Below are 21,569 nucleotides of genomic sequence, written 5' to 3'. Positions count from 1 at the left end.
TGTGCGTGTGTGTGCGTGTGCGTGTGCGTGTGTGCATGTCTCCGCTTGCATGTGTACCTTTAGAACATAAAAGATGAAAGTAAATAAAAATTACTAACAAAAACAATTCTAATTTCTTAGATTGGCATTTAGGTGTTTCAAAAAGGAGGCCCAACACCAGCTTTGAGACCACATGCATCAGTTTGAGGTCCAGCTCTGGCAATGCCTGTCAGAGTGACTTTGGGTAAGTAATGACCTTTCTACTGTCTGTCTGTAAAGTCGGTTGCTGGCAGTGAGGGTTCCTCTTCCCGGGCTAGTCAGAGGACTGACTGAATCGGTATTTATTTGTCAAGTAGAATACTGCTGCCACATGGCAAATGCTGCATGGGTCTTTGTCAAACAGCAAATAATACAAAATGGTATCTGTTATTATCTTCACAAATATGCTAAGGCTCCCATGCATCCATGCCAGGCTCCCATGCATGCATCCCATTGTAGGGATGGCCACTGCTGTTCTTACCGTTGCTCTTGGGATTTTGTGCTCATTGCAGCGAATGTCTTTGAAGCAAAGATTCAGCATTTTTTTTAATTGTCCACATTGAAATTATACAGGACTAGATAATATGACTTAGGAGAGGGCTAGTTCAGCCTGTGTTCCTTGCTTCTGCATTTGAAACACTAAATGTATGCATAAGAACTGGTTGGATGCATACTGTACTTGAAGTGAGAAAAAAGTTTTGCTAGAATCCTGGAAATACTCTGTGTTTCTCTAGGCAAGAGAAATTCTTCAACTTTATGTTACTATCATTGTGTATTCCTGCAGATCCAAACTTGGAGTATATGATATTCACAATTATCTTTTCCCAATTGCTCCAACATTCCCTTATTCACCTACAATATTTGGGAAGCAGTGATTATGCAGACAACTTATGAGGAGAGCAAATTTGTGCCAGTATTTTTTTTCATATCTTGTGTTAGATGGGGTCTAGCAGAATTTTATAAAATTTATATTCCTTCCATTTCATTGCTAAATTTGGGACAAATCTGTTTGCATCAGAATTGTCTTTTTTTCCAATCAGAACAAATGGGATTACTTAAAATACCTTTATTTCCCAACTTCCTTATATGAAAAGTGTACTTCTTATAAGTCAGTTTCCCTCCCCCCAAATCACCCATTTTTTTAGTTGAGAAGTTAGTTGGATTCCATCACTTTTTCAGAACGCTGGCCACTGCTGTGAGGCTTTGCTGATTCTAAGAGACAGTTATTCCACTTCTCTAGAGTTATTTGTAGCACCCTGGGCAGGATTTTAAACGCAAATCTGCTTGGATCCAGATCCTTTGAGGGCCAAGCACAGAAGTATCTATTGAGCGCAACCTCACTTCTACCATTCATGATGCATTTGTCAAAATCTGATATAAAGTTTTACTACTGCAAAGGCATTTTTCTTTTATTCCTTCTATGCTGTGCTTTAATCCTTGCTTCTGATATGGAAGCTTAATTCACAAACATTTTTTTCCCATCAATTTTCTGTTTTTCTAAAGTTACTGGGACTTACATCTGGATGAGGAGGCTTGGAGAAAGGTCTTTTAAAGACAAGTTAGATAGACAAGTTAGATAGAAAAAGGACTTTAAAGATGGAGGGCTCCCCTGCTGGACAACCACTCCCACTGGAGAGCATGAGCTGGGATGGGGGCAGACCAGACCAGGCAGGGCTACAACACCTGTGGGCCTCATGAGCCAGATCAGGGAAAAGCCAGGCTGGGCTGACTGTTCCTATTGGTGCAAGCATAAATTAGAGTGGGTGAGGGTTTGTTGGGCTTTGCCGCAGCATCAGCTGGCAGATGCTGGCACTGAGGGCTAATTCTGTCAAGTTAAACTACAGAACCACCTGGAGAGTGCATGTTCCGGGAGTGGGAATGGCCCAGTAGGGAAATAGTGGTCTCCTCTCTCTTAGGTTACCACTCCCACTGGAGGGCATGAAAAACAGGACAGGGGCAGGGGTGGCTAGACAGAAAGGCACCTGCCAGTATGTGTGTGGGCTGGATAGTAGGGTTGGTTGACCTAGGCTTCAATGCCCATTGACATATATGAGAGCTAAATGGGATGTGGGACAGACTGAACAAGTCTGTGGTACATAGTGGCAAGTATGGGAACCAGGGCAGGGGACAGGCCTGGTGGGGGGTATAGGGAGTTGCCCCAGCTAGGCTGCAGCACCCACTGGTTTGTGTGAGGGCCGAGTATGAAGTGGGCAGGATCGGGCTGGACTGCAGCACCATTGGTTCACGTGGAAGACAGGGCTGGAGACAGAACTGACCCAGCAATTGCAACCACCAGCATGTGCATAAACTGATTGAGACGATGGACTGTGCCGGAGCATGTACAGGCAGGCACACACAGGAATCAGATCTGGGATCACCTCAGATGAAGTTTCTTTGGGGATCCCTCTAACTCATCTGCTGATCTCAGAACCCCAACCATGAAGAGACTATGTCAGCCAGTGGATTCTGAAGAGATTTCATCTCGTATGGAACAATGAGATTGGCAGCAATTCAGAACTGTTGAATTATCAAAACTGCTTGAGTAGGACCCTTGGAGCATGCCCACATCAGGCACCTGGGATGGGTGGGAGGCTGGGTGGAGCTTCTCCCTTTGTTTCTCCCCTGACCCCAGATACAGGGAAAAAATGATATTCGTGTGAAAACAATGGTTTTACCCACTTTCCTGTAGCCCTTGACCCTTTGTGCCCTAATCAACTATGCAAGATTATCAAAAAAATAAATTTAAAAAAAGGATTGTTTTTTTATTGATTGCGTTAGTCATCTGACAAAGACTGCCACCAAAAGTACTCAGGGAATTTGAGCAGGTGTGAATTTGAGCCTAGTAGCCACACCTGACAATGGGTACAATTTATAAAAGATAAATCTTCTTCAAAGCACAATGTACTTTCTTTTATTGTAGTTGTTCTCCGAAGGATTATTTTTTTCAGGGCATGGAGGTGGGGAGGAACAAGATGTGGTTTTTAGATGTAGTTAGAAAAATTTATTCTGATAGCTGACAGAGTAAAGTAACTTTTGGGTGGAGTTTACAGTTTCAGACAAAAAAAGCTTTTCAATGTGGAATTTTCTGAGTTCAGTATTCCCCAGTCTTGGCAAAGAGAAGGTTTTAAGGCTCGTATTATCAAAATAGGCTAGTATCAAAATACAGAGTTAGTTTAGAAACAAAAATAAATATGTATTACTGAAGCAAATAAGATTTAATTCTAGTTCATGTTCATGTGTCAACAGGATGTACTGACCAGCAGAAAAGCCAAAGGGATTAGTATGGATACCCTCTTAATCCCAGAATCAGTATGGATGTTAACAGTTGTAACCATAAGAAATTCTCACCTTTGAGCCCAGGTTCTCCTTTGTCCCCTGTTATGTGAGATATTTGCGAAGGCCCAGGGTTTCCTTTATCTCCTGGCTCCCCTTTGGCTCCTGCAAGTCCTCTCTGGCCTTTTGCTCCTGGGATTCCAAGGCTGCCTAGCAAACAGGAGAAACAGCCTCAGACCTAGGCATTGTCATTCATAAGGTAACAGGGCTCACACTTAAACAGAGCAAAGCCAACAGACTTAACAGAACAGGCTGGGAATTCAGTAAGCCATTTGCTCATACAAGCAGCCAGACAAGGATGGTGGGATCAGGGTGACAGGGATTCCACTCAAATGTGATGAAATGATAGTGAAAAATAGCAAAGTTATGTGTATTGTTCTCCCAGAGCTATTTCCCCCATCTCAACAAAACAAAATTTATTTTGCTGTATCAGAAACTAAGCTGCCCATGGCTTAGGATCCCTGAAAGACCCCAGACTCTCCAGCACTCACCCCTGTGCCCCGGAGGGCCTGGGTTCCCAGGAGGCCCTGGAGGGCCTGGAGTTCCAGGGTAGCCCATCATTCCCATCATTCCCTTTTGACCTGGGGAAACACAGGAACACAAAGCAGCACAAGTCAAACTCCCCGACAGAATAAAGGAAACTGACCATAGAAATGGGTAGCTGAAGCAGTAGGCTTTGCAAAGAGAAAGATAACCATGTCTGTGTAGGAAATGGGTTGGCATATGATCTTTTTAAAGCCTCATCTATATGGAACTCATTGGTAGCACATCACTTAGATAGATGAGAACAGAAAATGCCATTTTGGAGAATAACATCTTCTCATCCCCTGACCAACTGCCTCGTCTTATTTTCTTGATAGCATGCGTCTCTAATTGACTGTAGCTATTCATGGTACTCACTGTTGTTCCCTTAACATGACGGGGGAGTTTTGTGTCTGGTGCCTGGCACAGAGTTGGCACATGACACTAACATTGAAATATGAACGAAAAGATAATTTGTTAATCAAATTACTAATCTGGGCTCTTCTGAGGAGAGACTGTCAGGAGGACACTAGTGGCATATTCTCCTCAACCATTTAGACTATAAAAATAGTCATGAAATAAAAAGGAGTATAAGTACCTCTATTACAACAAATGGAATAACCCAGACAAAATGGGTAGCTTCTGTTAGATAAACACATATATTAGCAAAACTGACTTAAAACTAAGTTTAAAAATCTGTATCAATGTATAGGAAGTAAAAAGGTTGAGTCAATAATTTAAATTCTGATAAAAAAAATGCCCAGATCCCAAAGACTTCACTGGCTAACACCACCTCATGTTTAAGGAACAGAAATTCTTCCTGCATTCTTCCAGAAAATGCCAGAGGAGTGAGCAGGTTGATCTTCAGGGTCAGCCTTCCTCTGATACCAAATCCGAACAAGCACAATAGGAGTAAACACTGAAGGCCAATGTCTTTCTGGAAATCTTAACATAAAATTTCTCAGTAGAAACACTGGCAAATATGTTAGAGCAGTAGTCTGTGAACAGGATTAGAAAGCTGAAGTAGCCAGGTCCTAGGTAACTGTGGAATGGAGCATCCCAACACCACTATTTTCCCACGCTCTGGGCCCTGGTCCCTTATACCTCATTCAGAAAGGAAAAGTTAGACAAACCGAAAGCAAAGCTTAGGGCCCAGAGCCTGAGTCTATGCACAGTTGACAGACACCTTGAAGGCACAATGTAGAGGTGACTGGAGAAGGCAGTAAGAGCACGCACAGAGATACCTGGTGGCCCTGCGACTCCTGGAGCCCCTGGATAGCCTTTGTGACCGGGTGGTCCCACTTCACCTCCATGACCTGGCATTCCGGGTGGTCCTGGTTCCCCAGGAAAGCCTGTCCTATCCAGACCTGGAATCCCTGGGTCACCTTTTGGTCCTGTTTCACCTCTTCTGCCTAAAGATGAACAAATGAATGAGAGAATGAATGAATTGCCATATAAGTGCTTTCTCTTATTCCAGAAATATTTTATGCCTTTAAATATTTGCTGATTTTAGGTACCCCATGCTTACTGATACACTTGCTTATTTTTTCTAATGTCTTCCTCTATAAAATTTCTTGGGTCTCTTCTAGCTCTGACACTAGCTCTGTCTATTTCTAAGGTTCATACAGTAATAACAGTATAAGATTCATACCTATTTCCTAATTCAGGGGTACATTCTAGAACATCTTTTATAGCTGGCTCAGTCTTTAGGCCTTAGGAGGTGAACAGAGTCACCTCTGTGGAGGTGAGCTACCAGATGCTCTGGAAACAACAGTAGCACCCCTGTGACATTAAAGTCTTAGCCAAAACTTTATTTGTGAACAATTAAACAGAACGGCCGGTAACAGACATTAACAGAATTCCAAAGGCTTTTTTCCCCCTACAAATAGTTCACCAGATCTGATGGAGAGGAGTCAAAAAGAGAATAAATTGCCCATTATCTGGAATATCCAGCCTACATCATTCAGATTCATGGTCGTGCCCTTTCTTTAGGTCATTTATAAGGCAATCAACCATGTATTTCAGTTTATAATATGCTAAATTGGTATCTGCATATATCTATTATAGTTTAATAAGAATTTATTGTGTTAATATATTATGAAAATATTGAAGGTAAGATTTTGAGTGTTTATAAGCATATAAACGTAATTTATCTATATTCAATCAATCTAATCTGTCTAACCAATGTTTAGATTGATGTGTGTATGTAAAAGACACAATCCAACTCGATACATTAACTTCTGCATTCTTCCTTGGAAAGCATCACACACTGCTATTGGATGCCACAAATCCAAGGCAACCAGGCTTCTATTTATGGAATAACATTTCTCATTGAACAGTGTTCAGCATTAGTGCTGGACAGTTCTCATGGTAAGCTGCAATGCACAGAACAGGAATCTGTTAATCAGTCTCAAGGGTCTTCCCCTACCTGGTTGTCCTTGCAGTCCATTTAAGCCCGGAAGGCCCGGGGCTCCCCTTGGACCTTCTAGGCACCTTCCTGGTAATCCTGGTTCTCCAGGTGGTCCAGGCTGCCCCGGATCTCCTGCAAGAGATAGAGTCCCAGTGTAGGTCTAAGTGCCAAAACCCAAGACCCTCATATCACATATCACACTCTCAGTGTTCTCCTGTAACTCCTTTCCCCATTACAATTGGATCTATACTAACCATGATTTTCATAAGGGACACTCATGTAAAAGGAAAGGAAGGAAAGGAAAGGAAGGGAAAGGACAGGGAAGGGAAGGAAGAAGAAGGGAAGATAAGGTAGAGGAAGGCAGGCACATTGAACAGGAAAGTTTATATGCTAACAATTCCTCACAGCCAGAGCACTTACATACACTCAGTTGGCTGCATTTTAGCCAAGCTCATGGTAGAGAAAGGTAATCACACTGGCTACTGTACCTCGTGGTCCATCAAACCCTTCTTTTCCCGGAATTCCAGGGACACCTGGAGGTCCAGGGAGTCCGATGTCTCCTCTTTCTCCAGAATAGCCTCTTTCTCCTGGAAAGCCTGGTCTCCCTGGATCTCCAGGCATGGCTAGAGCTGGTTCTCCCTATAGCACAGAAATGATGTTAGTTTTCCTCTACAACACTTCCTGATCCTCACTGATCCTGGCACTTATTAAGGGCTAATTACTTGTAGAGACACTCAGTCGCTCCTGCAAAGCCAGCACCACTGGAACAGCCTTCCCTTTCAGCTACAGTTGCTGATCTTTGCATGACGTGATACTATATAGTGCTTCAGGATATGTAGCCTCCATCTGTTTGTTTTTCCAGAAGACTGTGGCACTGTCTCTAACTGTACATCTAGATTTCTTTACCATTGAGAACTTTGTTGTAATTTATTCTCAATTCTTTATACTGGGTTCTCTTATTTTTAAACATGCTAAATGTATGTAAAGCCATCAAGAAAGAAATAGAGATGTAATGTTGCATGATAGCATCTTCTAGTTTCATTTTTTAAAAGGAGGATGGTCCTTTTAACAAGTACCTCCTTTCAAAAATATCTCAAATTATCATTATCTACAAATATTTTGCTTATTCTACACTCAGTGAATCCTGCCTGGGAGAGGGACCTCCCAGCTGGTCTGCTCTGGACGTTCAGCTTCATTTGTGAGTTTGTTTTAAATCTTACAGACCTTGGATCCTGGTGGGCCTGGATTTCCAGGTATCCCTGGCTTCCCCATTTCTCCAGGACACCCTGGAGAGCCTTTTGTTCCTGGAAAACCTCGGTTTCCTGCGTAAGAAAAAAAATGTTCTAGGAGTTGTCTTATTAAAGATTCTTAACAGCTTCTCTCTTCTTTTATTCTAATATTTTTGTGAGGCAATCACTAGAGCTAGTTTCATGAAAACTTGGATGATGAGAAAACCAAGTGCTAAACTAGCACTAGGAAGAATTCAAATCAGATTATATGGGCTTCCAATTAAAGGAAAACTTTCCCCATGTTATTGTTGAGTAGGGCTACAATTCTGACTCAACAGCTTCTTCTAACCACTGATGCTGGTTGACCGTTTGACTTTTTAAATAAAACTGTTGTTGTATAGTGCAAAGCTGCATGCATTTTCATGTGCATTTATATTCATCCAAGCCTGACTCAGATGAAGGTTAAGAGCTTCTTTAGAACCCTGGGTAGCTTTTCTCAACATGGGCTGCTCAGGAGAGTTAAGTCCTCTGATACTATAGCTCCTGTGGAATGTAACGCATGAACTCTTTCTGCATTTGTAAAGGAGAACTGAGAAAGAAGGCACATCACATCAGTGTCTGTCGTGCGGCTCAGAAGGGGAGGCAAGGCTGCCTCCAGAACCCTTCATGCTCCTCGGCTGAACACTGCGGGATCCACAGCAGGTTTGCGGGATTCCCTGACTTTACTTGTGTAGTTGTTAATTTCTGATTTCAGGGAGGTCGTGGGTGGTACTGGTTCCCAGGCCTACAGTCTTCTTCCAGAGAGCGAACCCACAGAGCTATGGAGCCAGGAGGCAATTCTCTCATGCGGAGTCCACAAAGGAGAAAAAAAATGTGGGCTGGTGCTTTGACTCCATAAACCAAATCAGAGACTATATGCAACATCTTCTTGGACTACATTAGTAGTGTGGTAAAGTTTTGCATTTCAGATCTCCATACATTAAAATTAATATGCTGGTATTTGGGCAGACGTCACTATAATAAATAATGAAGACACGTGAAGCCAAAAGGTAAAATTCCCCAAATGGATTATTTTTTGACAAGCATCTTAAATTGTAATGAAGCTAACATGAAATGACTATAAGAGTTAAAAGAAAACAACTTCTGTACTTTATTTTAATGTTTATGGGCAAATCAGCTATTTATAACTAAATAGCTGTGTTTAAATTGTTCATTTCTTATTTAAAAGTATACAGAAATGCATGAATGTGAAATAAACATTTATTAACAAGAAACCATCCTTATAATCCCACACTCAAGAACAATCACCTTTACCACGCTGCTGGATTTCTTTCCAGTTTCTTCCATGCATTAAAAAAATGTGATCAAGAAGAGATTGCATACATCAGTTGAAGTCTGTCTTTGCGTCTGGCATTATGGTAGGATTTTTCTATCCATTTCAGATAGTTAGAAGCTGTCACTTTAAAGGTTATTATGGAAGTCTCCTATTTTATTCACTATTCATATTTCTGTCTTATAAATATTCATAATTAACCTCATGTTTGTAAATGTACCTTTAGGTCCAGGAGGCCCAGGAAATCCAATTCCTGGAATTCCTGGTTCACCATCAGGCCCAGGAAGACCAGGCTCAACACATTTCCCCTTCAATCCAGGGAGACCTTTGAAACACAAACACATGTACACATGTACGCCATATGCATCAGTGGGCTGCTCTTCTTGTCTTTCTAAGATAAGATGTGTTATCTCTGCCGTTTTTGGAAATTAAGACACAATTCAGTATAAACTCAGTGATACATCTCATCCCAGCCCCCAATCCAAAAGATCAATCATTAGATGCCACGAAGATTTTTAAAAAGAAAATTTAAATCTTAAATATTTCAGATATCTTGAACTAAGCAAGTCTCTCCGCATTCATACAAAACTAAATTTTAGGTCACATTGGCAAATAAATTAAGTTTCCAAATAAAAATGTTACAGAAAATCATCTGGTTAACCTCTGGCAAACATGGCTTTGCTCCTCCATCGAAAACTCATGAGGATGGCTCCACTCTACAATCTTTTTAAGTAAATTCTATAAGCTCTCCTTTGGAGCTTTTATGTCAGCGTGCCAATGGGGATAATCCAGATAACGTCAAGGACATCAGTGAGCCCTCTGCCTGCTTGGCTAACATCTGATAACAGCCATCAGATCTATTTTTCCTTGTAACAGGGACAGTATTTCTCCAGCAGAGTCAGGTGTTGCTGGACACCATGAGCCAGGCTTGTTTAAAGGGTACTCACCAGGTGGTCCACGGGAGCCAGCCCGGCCAGGGAGCCCTGGAGGGCCTGGAGGGCCTGGGACTGGTGTTGAAACACTGGGTTCCCCCTTAGGACCTTAAAAGAAGTTGAGATCATAAGATAGCGGTGCATACTGAAGCTAGATTACAACGGATTTATAAACACATAACCAAAAAAAAAACAAACCCCAAAACAAATAGTCTTTGCTTCCACAGGATTCAAAACTAGTTTAAGAATGACCAGGCCACAGCATCTTCCACATTCAATCAACAAATACTTATAGGCATCAGTCATCGTTGTCTAAGCCTTGCTTTAAACCGTAAGTCAACATGCTAATCTATCAAAAGACAATCTTTTTAAAACAAACTATTGATAGTCGGGGATTATTCCCAAGACTTATATATACTGAGTGATCAGTTTTCACAAGAAGGCATGATGATGTTTGAACCAAGCAGGAAGAGTAACTTAACAGGCTGATCCAGGTTTGAATTTTGGCCCTGATGTTGCTAAGATTTGTGGGCTTGGGCACATTTCTTAATCTTAGTTCTTCATGTGTCATCAGGGAAGCTGGGCCTCTCTGCAAGCTAAAGATTCAAAATAATGTCCTAGCCGCAGTGGCCAACATTAGCAAAGTTTCTGTGATTAGGGTTATCCATATATGCATATATTTATAGAAAAATAGGTTTATGGTTATGGGAAAATTGATAAAATAGTCTGCAACAATGAACTTGTTCAATAAAAGGTCACATTTAGAAAGACTAGAAGAAACCTTGATGATGGATTAGAATAAAGTAACTATATCATGGGAAATAAAAATAATTTTAAAAAAGACCAGAAAATAAAAAGAATGGAGTCAAAGTTTTCTGTAAAGAGCCAGGTGTTTGAATCTTTGTTGTGACTACGGAACTCTGCCACGGTAGCATAAAAGTAGCCAGAGAAAATGCCTAAATGAGGAGTGCCTGTCTTTTCCTAAACTGTATTTATGCAATTTGCATTTCATGTACCTATTTTACATATTGCAAAATATTAGGACAAGAATGTTCAGTCATTCAAAAAATGCAAGCGCTACTCCTAGATTGGGTCCATAGGAGAATAAGTGATGAGTCTTATTTAGATTGCAGGTCACCGTGGGTTGAATATGAAAGTTTGTACGAGTCCACTGTCCTTCAGCTAGCTGTGCCTAATTCCAGAATTAGAATATCAGCATCATAAGTAAGGTGGAGACAAAACTAAAGAAATAAAAGTAAGTATGATATGCAGCATAGGTGTAGGTACTATGAAAATGTTTACTGCAAGGGTCTTACACTTAGACACCGCAGATGTAGTGTGCTTTTCCCTTTAAATTAAGTTAATTTAGAAGTAAAATATGGCCCTGGTAGCACTATTTGTTTAAAACTATCACTGAATGCTAGTGTCATCTTCCACCACATTTTTAGCCACAAGTAAACATGGAGGAACTAACTTCTGAATCCAGAACCACAATCAGTACCTGTGGATCCCAGAAGTTACCCAGGCTTTCAGATGATTACCACATGTTTCTCCAGTTGTCCTAGGTATTTCAAGGTTTAATTTTGGCCTGCCTTTTCAGGCTCAAAAGGGACAAATTTGCAACAATGTTTAAGTGGGCACTTGAGTCCTGGAAAGACACCTTAAAATAAGTTTTATGGATTTTTATTCCCTTTTTGTCTCTTGGCACTGACTTCCATCCACCTTTTGGGATCCTTTCTTTCTACACTATTACTTTTATCGTATTCTTACTGATGTTTATATAAGTAATGGTTATACACTTTTCTAGGAAACTTCAGCTGAATTGCCCGACAAAAGGAAAACAATAGCTTTTTCCCCTAATATATGCTAGGTTCTGTTTCTGGGTAATCTGTGCATTGGCATATGCCAGTTCTTTGAAGTATTTTCCATGTTTTGATTAGCCTTGGAGGTGCTTCCTTATCTCTTCGAGCCACCACCCCACTCCACAAGAAAACAGGACTGGAAAGAAAACTAACCAACCGGCTTCTCCAGGTGGTCCAGGGGCTCCAGGAACGCCTTGGGAGCCCTTGGGACCAGGCTCTCCCTGAAGTCCATAGCCAGGTGGTCCAGCTGGTCCTGCAGGTCCTGGGGGTCCAGGGAAGCCAGGATCCCCTGGAGGACCCTGGTCCCCCTTCTCTCCACTCAGGGCCTGTGGCAATAGGAACATGTTGGGATGGTGCTTCACTCTCATAGCAGGTTTATCTTAACTTGTATATGGACAGCAGGCTAATTTGAGAAGAGTTTTGAATGAAAAAAAAAAAAAAAAACAAAGTGTCATTTGATGGGAATCATTATTGTTGCTTTGTGCCCTTTGGATCTGAGCAACATTTCATTAACTTTCAACTGCATGGAGTTGCATTTGAGATGCCCCCCTTATAATCAGTAAGACTAAATTCAAATGGCTTGAGAGGTGACATGCTGCTTACATTGCTAAAATCAGCACATTACACCTTTACTCGCATAGTTTTCAACAGATATTTTCATTACAAAAGACATTTCACCTATATTCATTATATTTTCACAAAATACCTACTCAACTAAATTTTTCTTCCACTATAACATTGAAAGTGAGTTGCATATTTTAAAGTATGAGCTGGCAAAACAACTGAAGCTCATTCCCTCTTGAATAGGAGTCCACAGAATAAATTCAACTGTGTTTTTCATTGTTCAGTACTGTCAAGAGACTAAGTGATCTCTCTGTCTTTCTTTAAAGTAATAGCAAGGCATGACACTCAGCAAATCACCTGTCTGATTTGCCATCCCTCACTCTTCAGGAAATTCTTTACCAAAATGAGAAAACTAGTGAGATTCAAACGGGCGCACATCAAATCCCATCTGATCAACAGATGTTTGAGCATAAATGACACCAAGTGCGTATACTGGACCTTCACCCAAGTTAAGGTGCCACTGCCAGTCAAAAGCTAGAGTGTAGTCCAAGAGCTCAGGAAAGGCTTTTACATCAACCACCTGGAGTGTCACGGCTCTCATTCTGGTATTAATATTCATGTGTCCATATCCGTATATGAGTCTTTGAATTTGATTACCAAGTTTCCCCAAACCCATTGAGGTGGACTTTTTTTTTTAAACTGGGTAACATTGATGAACCTGAGGAAAAATGGTATAGCATGGAATAATCTAGGCAGTCTGGCCTGCGGGCTTCTCACAGACAAATCCTTACTTGTCTACCCTACCTAAGTATCTTGTCATTGCATGCATTTATTTGTACTTAAAAGAGTGATCACCACCCCAAACGACTTACTCAAGCTATACAACTATTAGTCATTTTCTGAACCTCTCTAAAATGCAGCTGATGCAGATACAGAGCAGGATCATTATCAGTACAGAATTTTTCTTGAGCTAGATCACTGAATGCTACCTAACTGTTCTTTCAATACATTTTTCTTGAGTTATTACCACTGGCTGGGATATATCTCATTCTACCCTGATGAGCCAGAGTAAGTGACCACTGATTTTCCTTGTTATTTCTTCAGAGCACAGCATCCACAAAGAGGACAGTTAGAAAACATTGCTAAATACCCACCGGTTCACCTCTAGGTCCTGGTAACCCTTTCAGTCCTGGAGTTCCAGGAGTCCCAGCCAAGCCCTTTCTCCCTGGCGGCCCTCTGAGCCCGGGATCCCCTGGGGCACCAGCTTGCCCCTGGGGCTCAGGCATTTCACCCTTTCCTCCTTGATGTCCTGGATCACCTTGTGCACCTGGGAACCCCTAGAAAGGAAGAGAATTATAATATTTGGATCAATTTTAATGAACAAAGATTTTAAAAACTATTTTTTACCCCACAAATGTAATTTCCAACTGTTTGCTTATTTGTTTGCTTTCACTTCCAAAACAAGTCAAAATATAATTAACACAAGTAAACAATATAATTAACAATATAATTAAGTACATATGCTATCTATATGTGACCCAATATGGTCTAATAAAAATACAGATTGTGTTTGAATATAGATTGGTAATTTTTAGCAGGCATCTCTGAATAATTTAATTTAAATATATCCAAATTTACTTTCTGATTCCCTATAATAATCACGAAATTTTTAATTTTTAACAGCTTTGTGGAAATATAATTTACAAACCATACAGCGTATCCTTTGGCAGGATACAATTCAAGGATTTTTAGCGAATCTGTGGACTTAAGCCACAACCATCACCACCGTGGATGATAAACACTCCCATCATAATCCCAAATCTGCGTGTAGTTAGCCCCTGTCCCCAGCCCCAGCCCTAGGCAACCACCGACCTGCTTTCTGTGTCTGACAGCATTGCCAGTGATGTATAAGCTGTTTCGTCCATTCACACACCTTTGTTTATTCACTGAATGTTTATTCACTAAGTGTGATAACCTGCGTGTTTCAGAGAGTTCAGTGTTCCAATTGTAAGCTAAAACTTCAAAACCGTGAAAACTTACTGGAAATCCTGGAGGACCTGTTCTTCCCGGGGACCCTGGGCTTCCTTTCAGGCCAGCTGCACCTTGTCCCCCTGCAAGGCAATGTAGGATTAGCACCTGCGAGTAGCCAGAAGCAAGTAGTGAATGCAGAAAATCTAGTGTTTTCTTAGGAAAGGAAGATAGTTTCTGTAGTAAAACACATAATGCAATGGACAGAGGGAGTAAATAACTTGAGAGAAATATTAAAAACAAGAACGCTCAGGTCTTAGCTTCCCAGAATTCTCATCTTTGTGACTGTAAGGAATCTTTTCTTTTTTCCTAATACATGTTTATTGTCAGATAAATTTACATCAAGAATAAAAATCAGCCCTTGTTCCACAAGCAGCAAGTGCAAGCTCTGCTACACACTGGATGGGTGGCACTGAGTGGGCTTATGGTAGCTGGGGGAGTGGAATCTTTCTGTGCCTGAGTACCCCTGTTCGGCTCTGCCAGGAGCAGGCAGAAGAGCAGAGTGGGCGACAGTTGGGAGTAACAGTGTTGGGGTGTGCAGACATGGCCTGTCACAGAGGTGGCCAAGAGAAAACTGTGTGTTCTTGCATCGTTTAGTCCCCAGAATATTGGCTTCTGAGGGGTAGGCACTGTGGCACAGTGAGTTAAGCTGGTGTTCGGGAAGCCCATATCCAGTATGGAAGTGCCTGGGTCTAATCTTGTCTGCCCTGTGCATCTACTCTCACATTCCTGCTAATGCAGATAGTGCTTCTGACTCCTGGTTTCAGCCTGGTCCAACCCTGGCTGTTGCAGGGTTCTGGGGATGAACATTAGGTGGAAGGTCTCTCCTTCTGTGTAACTAATTTCGAATCTATTACTTTTTTTAAAAAAAAAGTTGTCTTATGCACCTGTTGAAAGACTGGAGAGGAGAACAATGGGGGTGGGGTAAGGGAAACCCAATACCTGTTAAACTGTCATAAAATCAAGAATTTTCAAAAAAGTAGTCGTATTAAAATTGTTTTCCTCCAAAAACTGATTTACTGGCTGGTATTTTTTTTTTATTAAATCATGACAATTCAGATAAATGTCTGGATTTCTTTCTTCTTATGAGAAATTGAAGCATTTATAACTCAGTGGCAAAAAATGGTACAAAGAACAGCCTTGAACCGAGCTAATTTGGATACAAACTTCAGTTTATCACAATCCTCACTAACTTTCAATACTCTATTATAATAATTTTGTCATCAATTGTTATTACTCTCTTATGGTAACTTATAAATCCAACCTGAACAACCTCTTATTGTAATTAATAAGCCCAACTTCTCCTTATGTACATGTATTTAGGGTTTGGAACTATTGCTAGTTCAGCTATCATGGGAGTCTTGGAACATGCACCGTGTGGAGGAGGGCAGGGGCCTCCAGGCTACCTATGCCCATGACTCTGCAATGGGAATAACAAGGAATAAAGAGAAAAAAGAGTCTTATCTTTCACAAGCAAATGGGAAAGAGCTTATTTCTGTATGCAAGACAAAATGATGTGTCTTTAGTGCACCTGCTTCACTCCTGAAAAATTATCTATGGCTCCCCTTGTTTACAAGGATTTGTATTAATGTTTTCTAAAACTAAAATGGAACAGAGAAAAATGTAGCAGTTTTTATGTGATTTGGGTCAACTTAATGTTTACAAAGTATATGCTATATGCTATATTTGTGGCATATGAAATTATCCCTGCAGATTCATGGAAACCTCATTATGACTGAGCAAGCCAGTACCTCCTTTTCAGTGTTTCTCATGGCATTGACTCTGCTGCACTTGCAATAAAAAGCAGTTGAATGCCAATTGTCTGTACCTGGGATTCCTTTGACACCATCTAACCCGGGCAGTCCTGGGAGGCCGGGGGCCCCTGGGGTATACGTGCACTCTGTGCAGAGGAAACCTGGTTCTCCTGCGAGGAGAGAGAGCCACATTACTCAGAAAACCACGGCAAGGCCACTGGGAGGGTACCCAGCACATCTGATCACACAGGCAGTCATTACACTTAAACTTTTTAGGTAGTGAAAATCACTCCGGGTGTTGTACCTATCAGTAAAACCACACCATCTGCCATATCTGCTCATTTTATTGCTCTGAAATGTGTGCCTCTGCAGAGTGGGAATTCCAAGAACCTAATATCAAACATCTGTGATTTCAGAGATTGTCTCATTACAAGCAGGATAAACCTCTCAAAACAGACATCCAGTAATTTATTGTGTGCGAGCTGAATAAATCTCTGATTTACAGACAAATAAATACTTTTTAGCTGTTTTTCTTTTTGTTTTTGCAAAGTAGCCTGTCTAGCTGCTGTTTGGGATCATTTCCCTGGCGGAAACACCGGGCACCACATTGAAGATGCTGAGGTGACTGAACCAACCTTTGGGTCCAACAGTTCCTGGAATTCCTGGAAACCCTAAACGCCCTGGCAGCCCACGGTCACCAGGAGGACCCATGCGAAAAATGATATCACCTGTAAAAAGACAGCACAAAAGATACTGTTTCATGATTCCTTCCTGTTCCGCCTCTCTGCCCCAATTAGCAGGTGTTTTAAGAAATACGTTGTTTAATATGCCTTCCTTCTATCTTGATATTGAAAGCCCATACGCTTGAGACCCTGACACCTGTGTGGGAAGCCCAGATGGAGTTCTGGGCTCCTGGCTTTGGCCTGGTTTAACCCCAGTTATCACAGCTGCCCGTCCTCCCTGAAACTTTCATTTAAATAAATAAACCTTTAAAAATGGTACCACAGCCCTGATCTCTGTTCAGGAGGCTCTGTTGACCTGTGAGCCCACAAACAATGCTGAGGGACTCCGTGGGGGGGGCAGGAAGGACAGCATGAAGGGTGTCTGTATCAGATCCCACAGCTCTGTGATCCCTGACCCAGAGAACTAATGGCAGGAATCCAGGGCCCTCTAGCACACCTCTGGCCTCTTACTGTGAGGCTTCCCTGCTGACACCAAGTCTTGGGATGCCCTGGGAATCCAGTAGTCACAGTCAGGACTGTGTGTGTGTGTGTGTGTGTGTGTTTGTTGGTGGTGCGGTGGGGATTTAGTCCTGCCTTGTGGACCAAATCTTTGACCCATGGGAAGCAGCACTTAGTAGAAAAATCTTTGCCTGCTTCACACTTGGCAGTCTCCGGGAGCTGAGCAAACAGTGGCACTTGACTGATGTCAGGTTGGTCGCTACCTCCTCTTCTCTGCTTCCCTCTTTTTGTGCTAGCCTCTCACCAGCTCTCTGGGAATCACACAGCCTGAGGGCCACATTGGGAGTAACGGTTATTGCCTCTGGTTTGTGCACATGTGTCACTCGGCCACGTATATCCCAGAGGCCCTCTTAGTCATCTTTACCTGGTGGTCCTGGAGGTCCTGGTGCCCCTGCAGGGCCTGGTGGCCCTGGACAGCCTGGGACCCCAGGAGGCCCCAGTGCATCCTTTCCTGGGGGTCCTGGTTCCCCTTTACTTCCCTGCAAGCCAGGCCATCCGGGAGCTCCTCTGAGGCCAGGCTGTGATGGTCCTAGGGAGGGAAAAATAACAATTCACTGTGTTTTTAACAGTATATTGCAGTTAATTACGTGTTTGTCTTTTAACTACAACAAGAAAAAAAAGATATAGTCCTAACGTTGAAGAATTGAGAGGTATGCAAAACAATAAGTGAATCTGTGGCTTGGTAAGCAGTCACAGCCCAGCACAGCACAGGGGTATCCATTCCTGCAAGGTAACTGACATAACTGATTATAAGTTTGCAAGGATGCTTGAGAATTCCCCCATATATGCTCCTTTTTGGAAATATATTTTAAATTAGAGACTAGAGGATGTCTAGCTTTCAGAGGCCCAAGTAAGAAAGTTGTAGTTGGACTTGCTTCCTGTCGCTAATCTTAGCTGTGTACGGGCATTGTGGGGGAAGCAGGTACCTCCTGGGAAAGAAGCTGTGCCAGGGGTACAGAGCCTCATCCTAAAATGAGGACCATGAGAAAAGGGGTGTGATCTTTGATCCTCCTAGCAGTTTAGCTGCAGGGGTAATCCCTGACCATTTGTTATTATTATTTGCCCAGGCAAATCTTTCTGATAAGTGTGATTTTCTACTATTTGGCATGATGACTTAGGGGCCTTGCAATGAGAAGCAAGTTTTCCCGAACCTAAAAAGTTGCTTTATGCCTCATTCTAACTCTCAGAGATACCCACTGTCAATAGTTTAATTTCTGTTCCTCCTTGCAGGTATAAAAGATACTTCAAAAAAATTTTGTGGGAAAAATGGAATTGAAAGATAAGCTTGTTTGGTACCAAAAAAATCTTGAAATTTATGTATAGTTTCTTAGTAATTCAAAATTTCCCATGAACTTCTTCACGGTCCTTTCTTTATGGAAGCACACATAGTACTTAAATGTTTATGGGTCTACTTTTCACAGTTGGATTATAGCAAACATATAGTTCCATCGTCTAGAAAATACATAATATCATATAGTCCATGGTGTGGAGCAGCATCCATGCAGGTTTATCAAATTTTTGCTTATTTTTGTTGGTTTCATTTACTTGAAATGGGAAGGCAATACAGTTACAACTGATGGACTGCTGTGCCTCCAGCCCTGACTCTGTTCTCTCTGCCCCAAAAGGTGAAATATGGCAAGAACCAACAGACTAAAATTTGAAGCTTTAGAGAAGAAGTTTGAGCGAGGTATCCCTGTGCAATCTGTGATTCCTTCTGAAATGATGATCTTCAACCAATTTCATTATGAAAGCCTTGTTGCTTTCTTGTGCCTTCTTTGACACACAGCTCTGCTCATACTCCAAGGTATCAGTAGAAACTCCCTGACACTTAGCTAAAAACACAGAAATAAAAAAGAGCAGTGTGGCATTACTTTGCATCTGCTTTTACTTCCTTTTCTACCACAGATTACAAAGAGAGCAATGAAGAGTGTAGAAAATCAGTGAAACGTGTTCATATAAATAATGTAATATTGATACAGAGTAGCACATCTTCCTTTTAAAATAGCACTTCTATTTGTGCCCCCTCCCAAGAACCATGGACATACCAGGGATGCCAGGAGCTCCAGGAGGACCAGTCAGACCTGAAAACACATAACATTAATCTATGATAAAAATGTATTTAATCCCCTCTTCACTTTTGCAACCTTGGGTGGCAATACAGTAACACATTTCCAATTCTTACAGAAATACTAAAAAACACACGGAGAATCCGTAGGCAGCCAACTTAGAATCCCAACGTTGAAAAGCAGACAATGCTGTCTGACCATTTTCACTGAATTTTGACAAAGATTCTGTGAGAGCCTGCTCCAAGTTTGGCTCCTGGCTGTGAGTTCAGATGCCGGAAAAGTGACCACTCCTAGAATCCTGACAGGTTGATAGTTTGGCTTCCAGTCCATGTTGGATCACTTCTAAAAATAAAGGGTCAGAAAATGTTTAACAGGAAATTTTCTCTTACCTTGTGAGCCACGAGCTCCTTTGGGCCCCGGTGGTCCTGGGATTCCTTCATCTCCCTTTTGCTGGTATGCATCATAATATTGGTATGCATCATAATATTCTGTCTTAAAGAAAATAAAATGGATGAAGAGAGCAAAATAACTGTTTACGATGGTCTCAGTTGCTTCTTTATGGCACAAAAGATGTTTTTCTGAATTTATGGATGTGTGTGCTAGTAGAAATATAGCAGTCACCATTGTGCAGATAGGTAAGTTTGAAGCTGAAGTTCATCTCTGGTCTTACAATGTTCAGTTTTGGGTATGGTTTGAGTTTGACTCTAAGGGTTCTGACATTAAGAACTTGACTCTCATGGTGCTAATGTTAAGAGGAGTTGGGCTTTGGAGAAGTGAGGCCTGGCAGCAGGTCCTCAGGTCAGGTAAAGATTGTGGATTCTTGCCTTGCTCATCTTCCTCTGACGGGTGCATGTGTGCTAGGCACTCACCAAAGATCAAACCAAATGAGGCGGGTGCATCTCACACTTGCAGCTTCCAAAAGTGTGGGCTAACCACAAGTCTGCGTTGGGCAGTTCACTGTAGAAGCGAAGAACAGACTAGAGATACATGGTAGCATGGAAGATATCTTATGATGTGACTCAGCTCTCACATCTGTTCACACTGACAGGCATGCATACATATCCGCTGATGTGTGCTAATGTACAGAGACTTAAATTTCACAAAGTACTGAATTACTATGATCTTAGTCAATGCTGGTGTTAATTCTATCACACTTTTAGTCCTGATGGACTAAATTTATTTCAAAGTAAATGGAGACCCACACCAAAAAAAAAAAAAAAAAAAAAAATCATATGCATTTCTTTCTGACGCATAAAAGGACACTATTATAAGAATCAAAGCATGTTCTTTCATTTCTTTCTTTCTTTCTTTCTTTCTTTTTGGTAAAGAAAGATCTTTTGTCTGCTGATTCATTTTCCAGGTGGCTGCAATGGCAGGAGCTGAGCCGATCCAAAGCCAGCAGCCAAAAGCTTCTTCCGGATCTCCCACACGGGTGCAGGGTCCCAAGGCTTTGGGCCATTCTTGACTGCTTTCCCAGGCCACAAGCAGGGAGCTGGATGGGAAGTGGAGTTGCCGGACATGAACCAGCGCCCATATGGGATCCTGGCACGTGCAAGGCAAGGACTTTAGCCACTAGGCTACCACGCCGGTCCCAAGCATGTTGTTTTTGACATGCTTAGTGGACCCACTGCTGGCATCCTCAACCATTTACTTCTGAAGCAGAATTTCTTTTGAACTTAGTAGAAGCTGCAGTTAGTTGGGAAGAGCATCAGAAAATAGACAGCTGGAAATCCTACATTTCTCCCATGTGCAATGGGCAAGCAGGTTTCACTTAGAATTCACTGCATTTACCTTAAAGGAAAGAAGACAGAAATTGACGTTTTTTAAACTCTGTATTGATTTTTTCAAAGGTGTCAGGGACCAATTATTTCGTTGACTTATGCAAAGCTGAGGTAGCAAGAAGTTTTATAGAAGCAAAATGTATGAAGAACAAAAGTATTATTAGTAATAACCCAAAGATAATAATTCTCACCATGAAATCCACAATGACAAGTGTACTCCTGCTTGGTGTTGGCTGCGGTGTAATGTGCTCTCACAAAACTGCCATCTAATCTCCTTAACAGCTCCATAAATGTGTTGGGCGTGACTTAGATCTACGGCTCAAAAATGTAGACCTGGGGACTCCACCTCAGCTATTGAGATAAAGTGCTTAGCCTAAGTGCTTAGCCTGGGGGGATGTATGCAAACTACATTTTAACAGAAGCTCTTTCCCACCAACTCTACATCACTTTCACTAACCTGGATCACTTTCTTCCAACCTATACAGTCACACTCCTG

The 21,569-nt window shown here is 41.7% G+C and overlaps 1 protein-coding gene across 1 annotated transcript in view; it reads right to left on the bottom strand.

Annotated features, from left to right (window-relative positions):
• Positions 1–21,569, bottom strand: part of COL4A3 (collagen type IV alpha 3 chain) — a 122,385-nt gene that overhangs the window by 26,304 nt on the left and 74,512 nt on the right. The window contains exons 19-34 of the mRNA XM_058664297.1: positions 19,682–19,784; positions 19,272–19,307; positions 17,591–17,755; positions 16,621–16,713; positions 16,060–16,155; positions 14,244–14,314; positions 13,358–13,540; positions 11,797–11,965; positions 9,793–9,885; positions 9,066–9,170; positions 7,508–7,605; positions 6,772–6,922; positions 6,302–6,415; positions 5,118–5,285; positions 3,843–3,932; positions 3,367–3,501 (exon numbers count right to left, since the gene is read on the bottom strand). Of these exons, the coding sequence (XP_058520280.1) occupies positions 3,367–3,501; positions 3,843–3,932; positions 5,118–5,285; positions 6,302–6,415; positions 6,772–6,922; positions 7,508–7,605; positions 9,066–9,170; positions 9,793–9,885; positions 11,797–11,965; positions 13,358–13,540; positions 14,244–14,314; positions 16,060–16,155; positions 16,621–16,713; positions 17,591–17,755; positions 19,272–19,307; positions 19,682–19,784 (1,870 nt within the window). The remainder of the gene's footprint in view (positions 1–3,366; positions 3,502–3,842; positions 3,933–5,117; positions 5,286–6,301; positions 6,416–6,771; positions 6,923–7,507; positions 7,606–9,065; positions 9,171–9,792; positions 9,886–11,796; positions 11,966–13,357; positions 13,541–14,243; positions 14,315–16,059; positions 16,156–16,620; positions 16,714–17,590; positions 17,756–19,271; positions 19,308–19,681; positions 19,785–21,569) is intronic.

This window comes from Ochotona princeps, chromosome 5 (genome assembly GCF_030435755.1).
Source record: "Ochotona princeps isolate mOchPri1 chromosome 5, mOchPri1.hap1, whole genome shotgun sequence".
NCBI lineage: Eukaryota > Metazoa > Chordata > Mammalia > Lagomorpha > Ochotonidae > Ochotona > Ochotona princeps.
The sequence above is the reverse complement of the archived record's forward strand: the minus strand, read 5'-3'. Positions and strand labels throughout refer to the sequence as shown.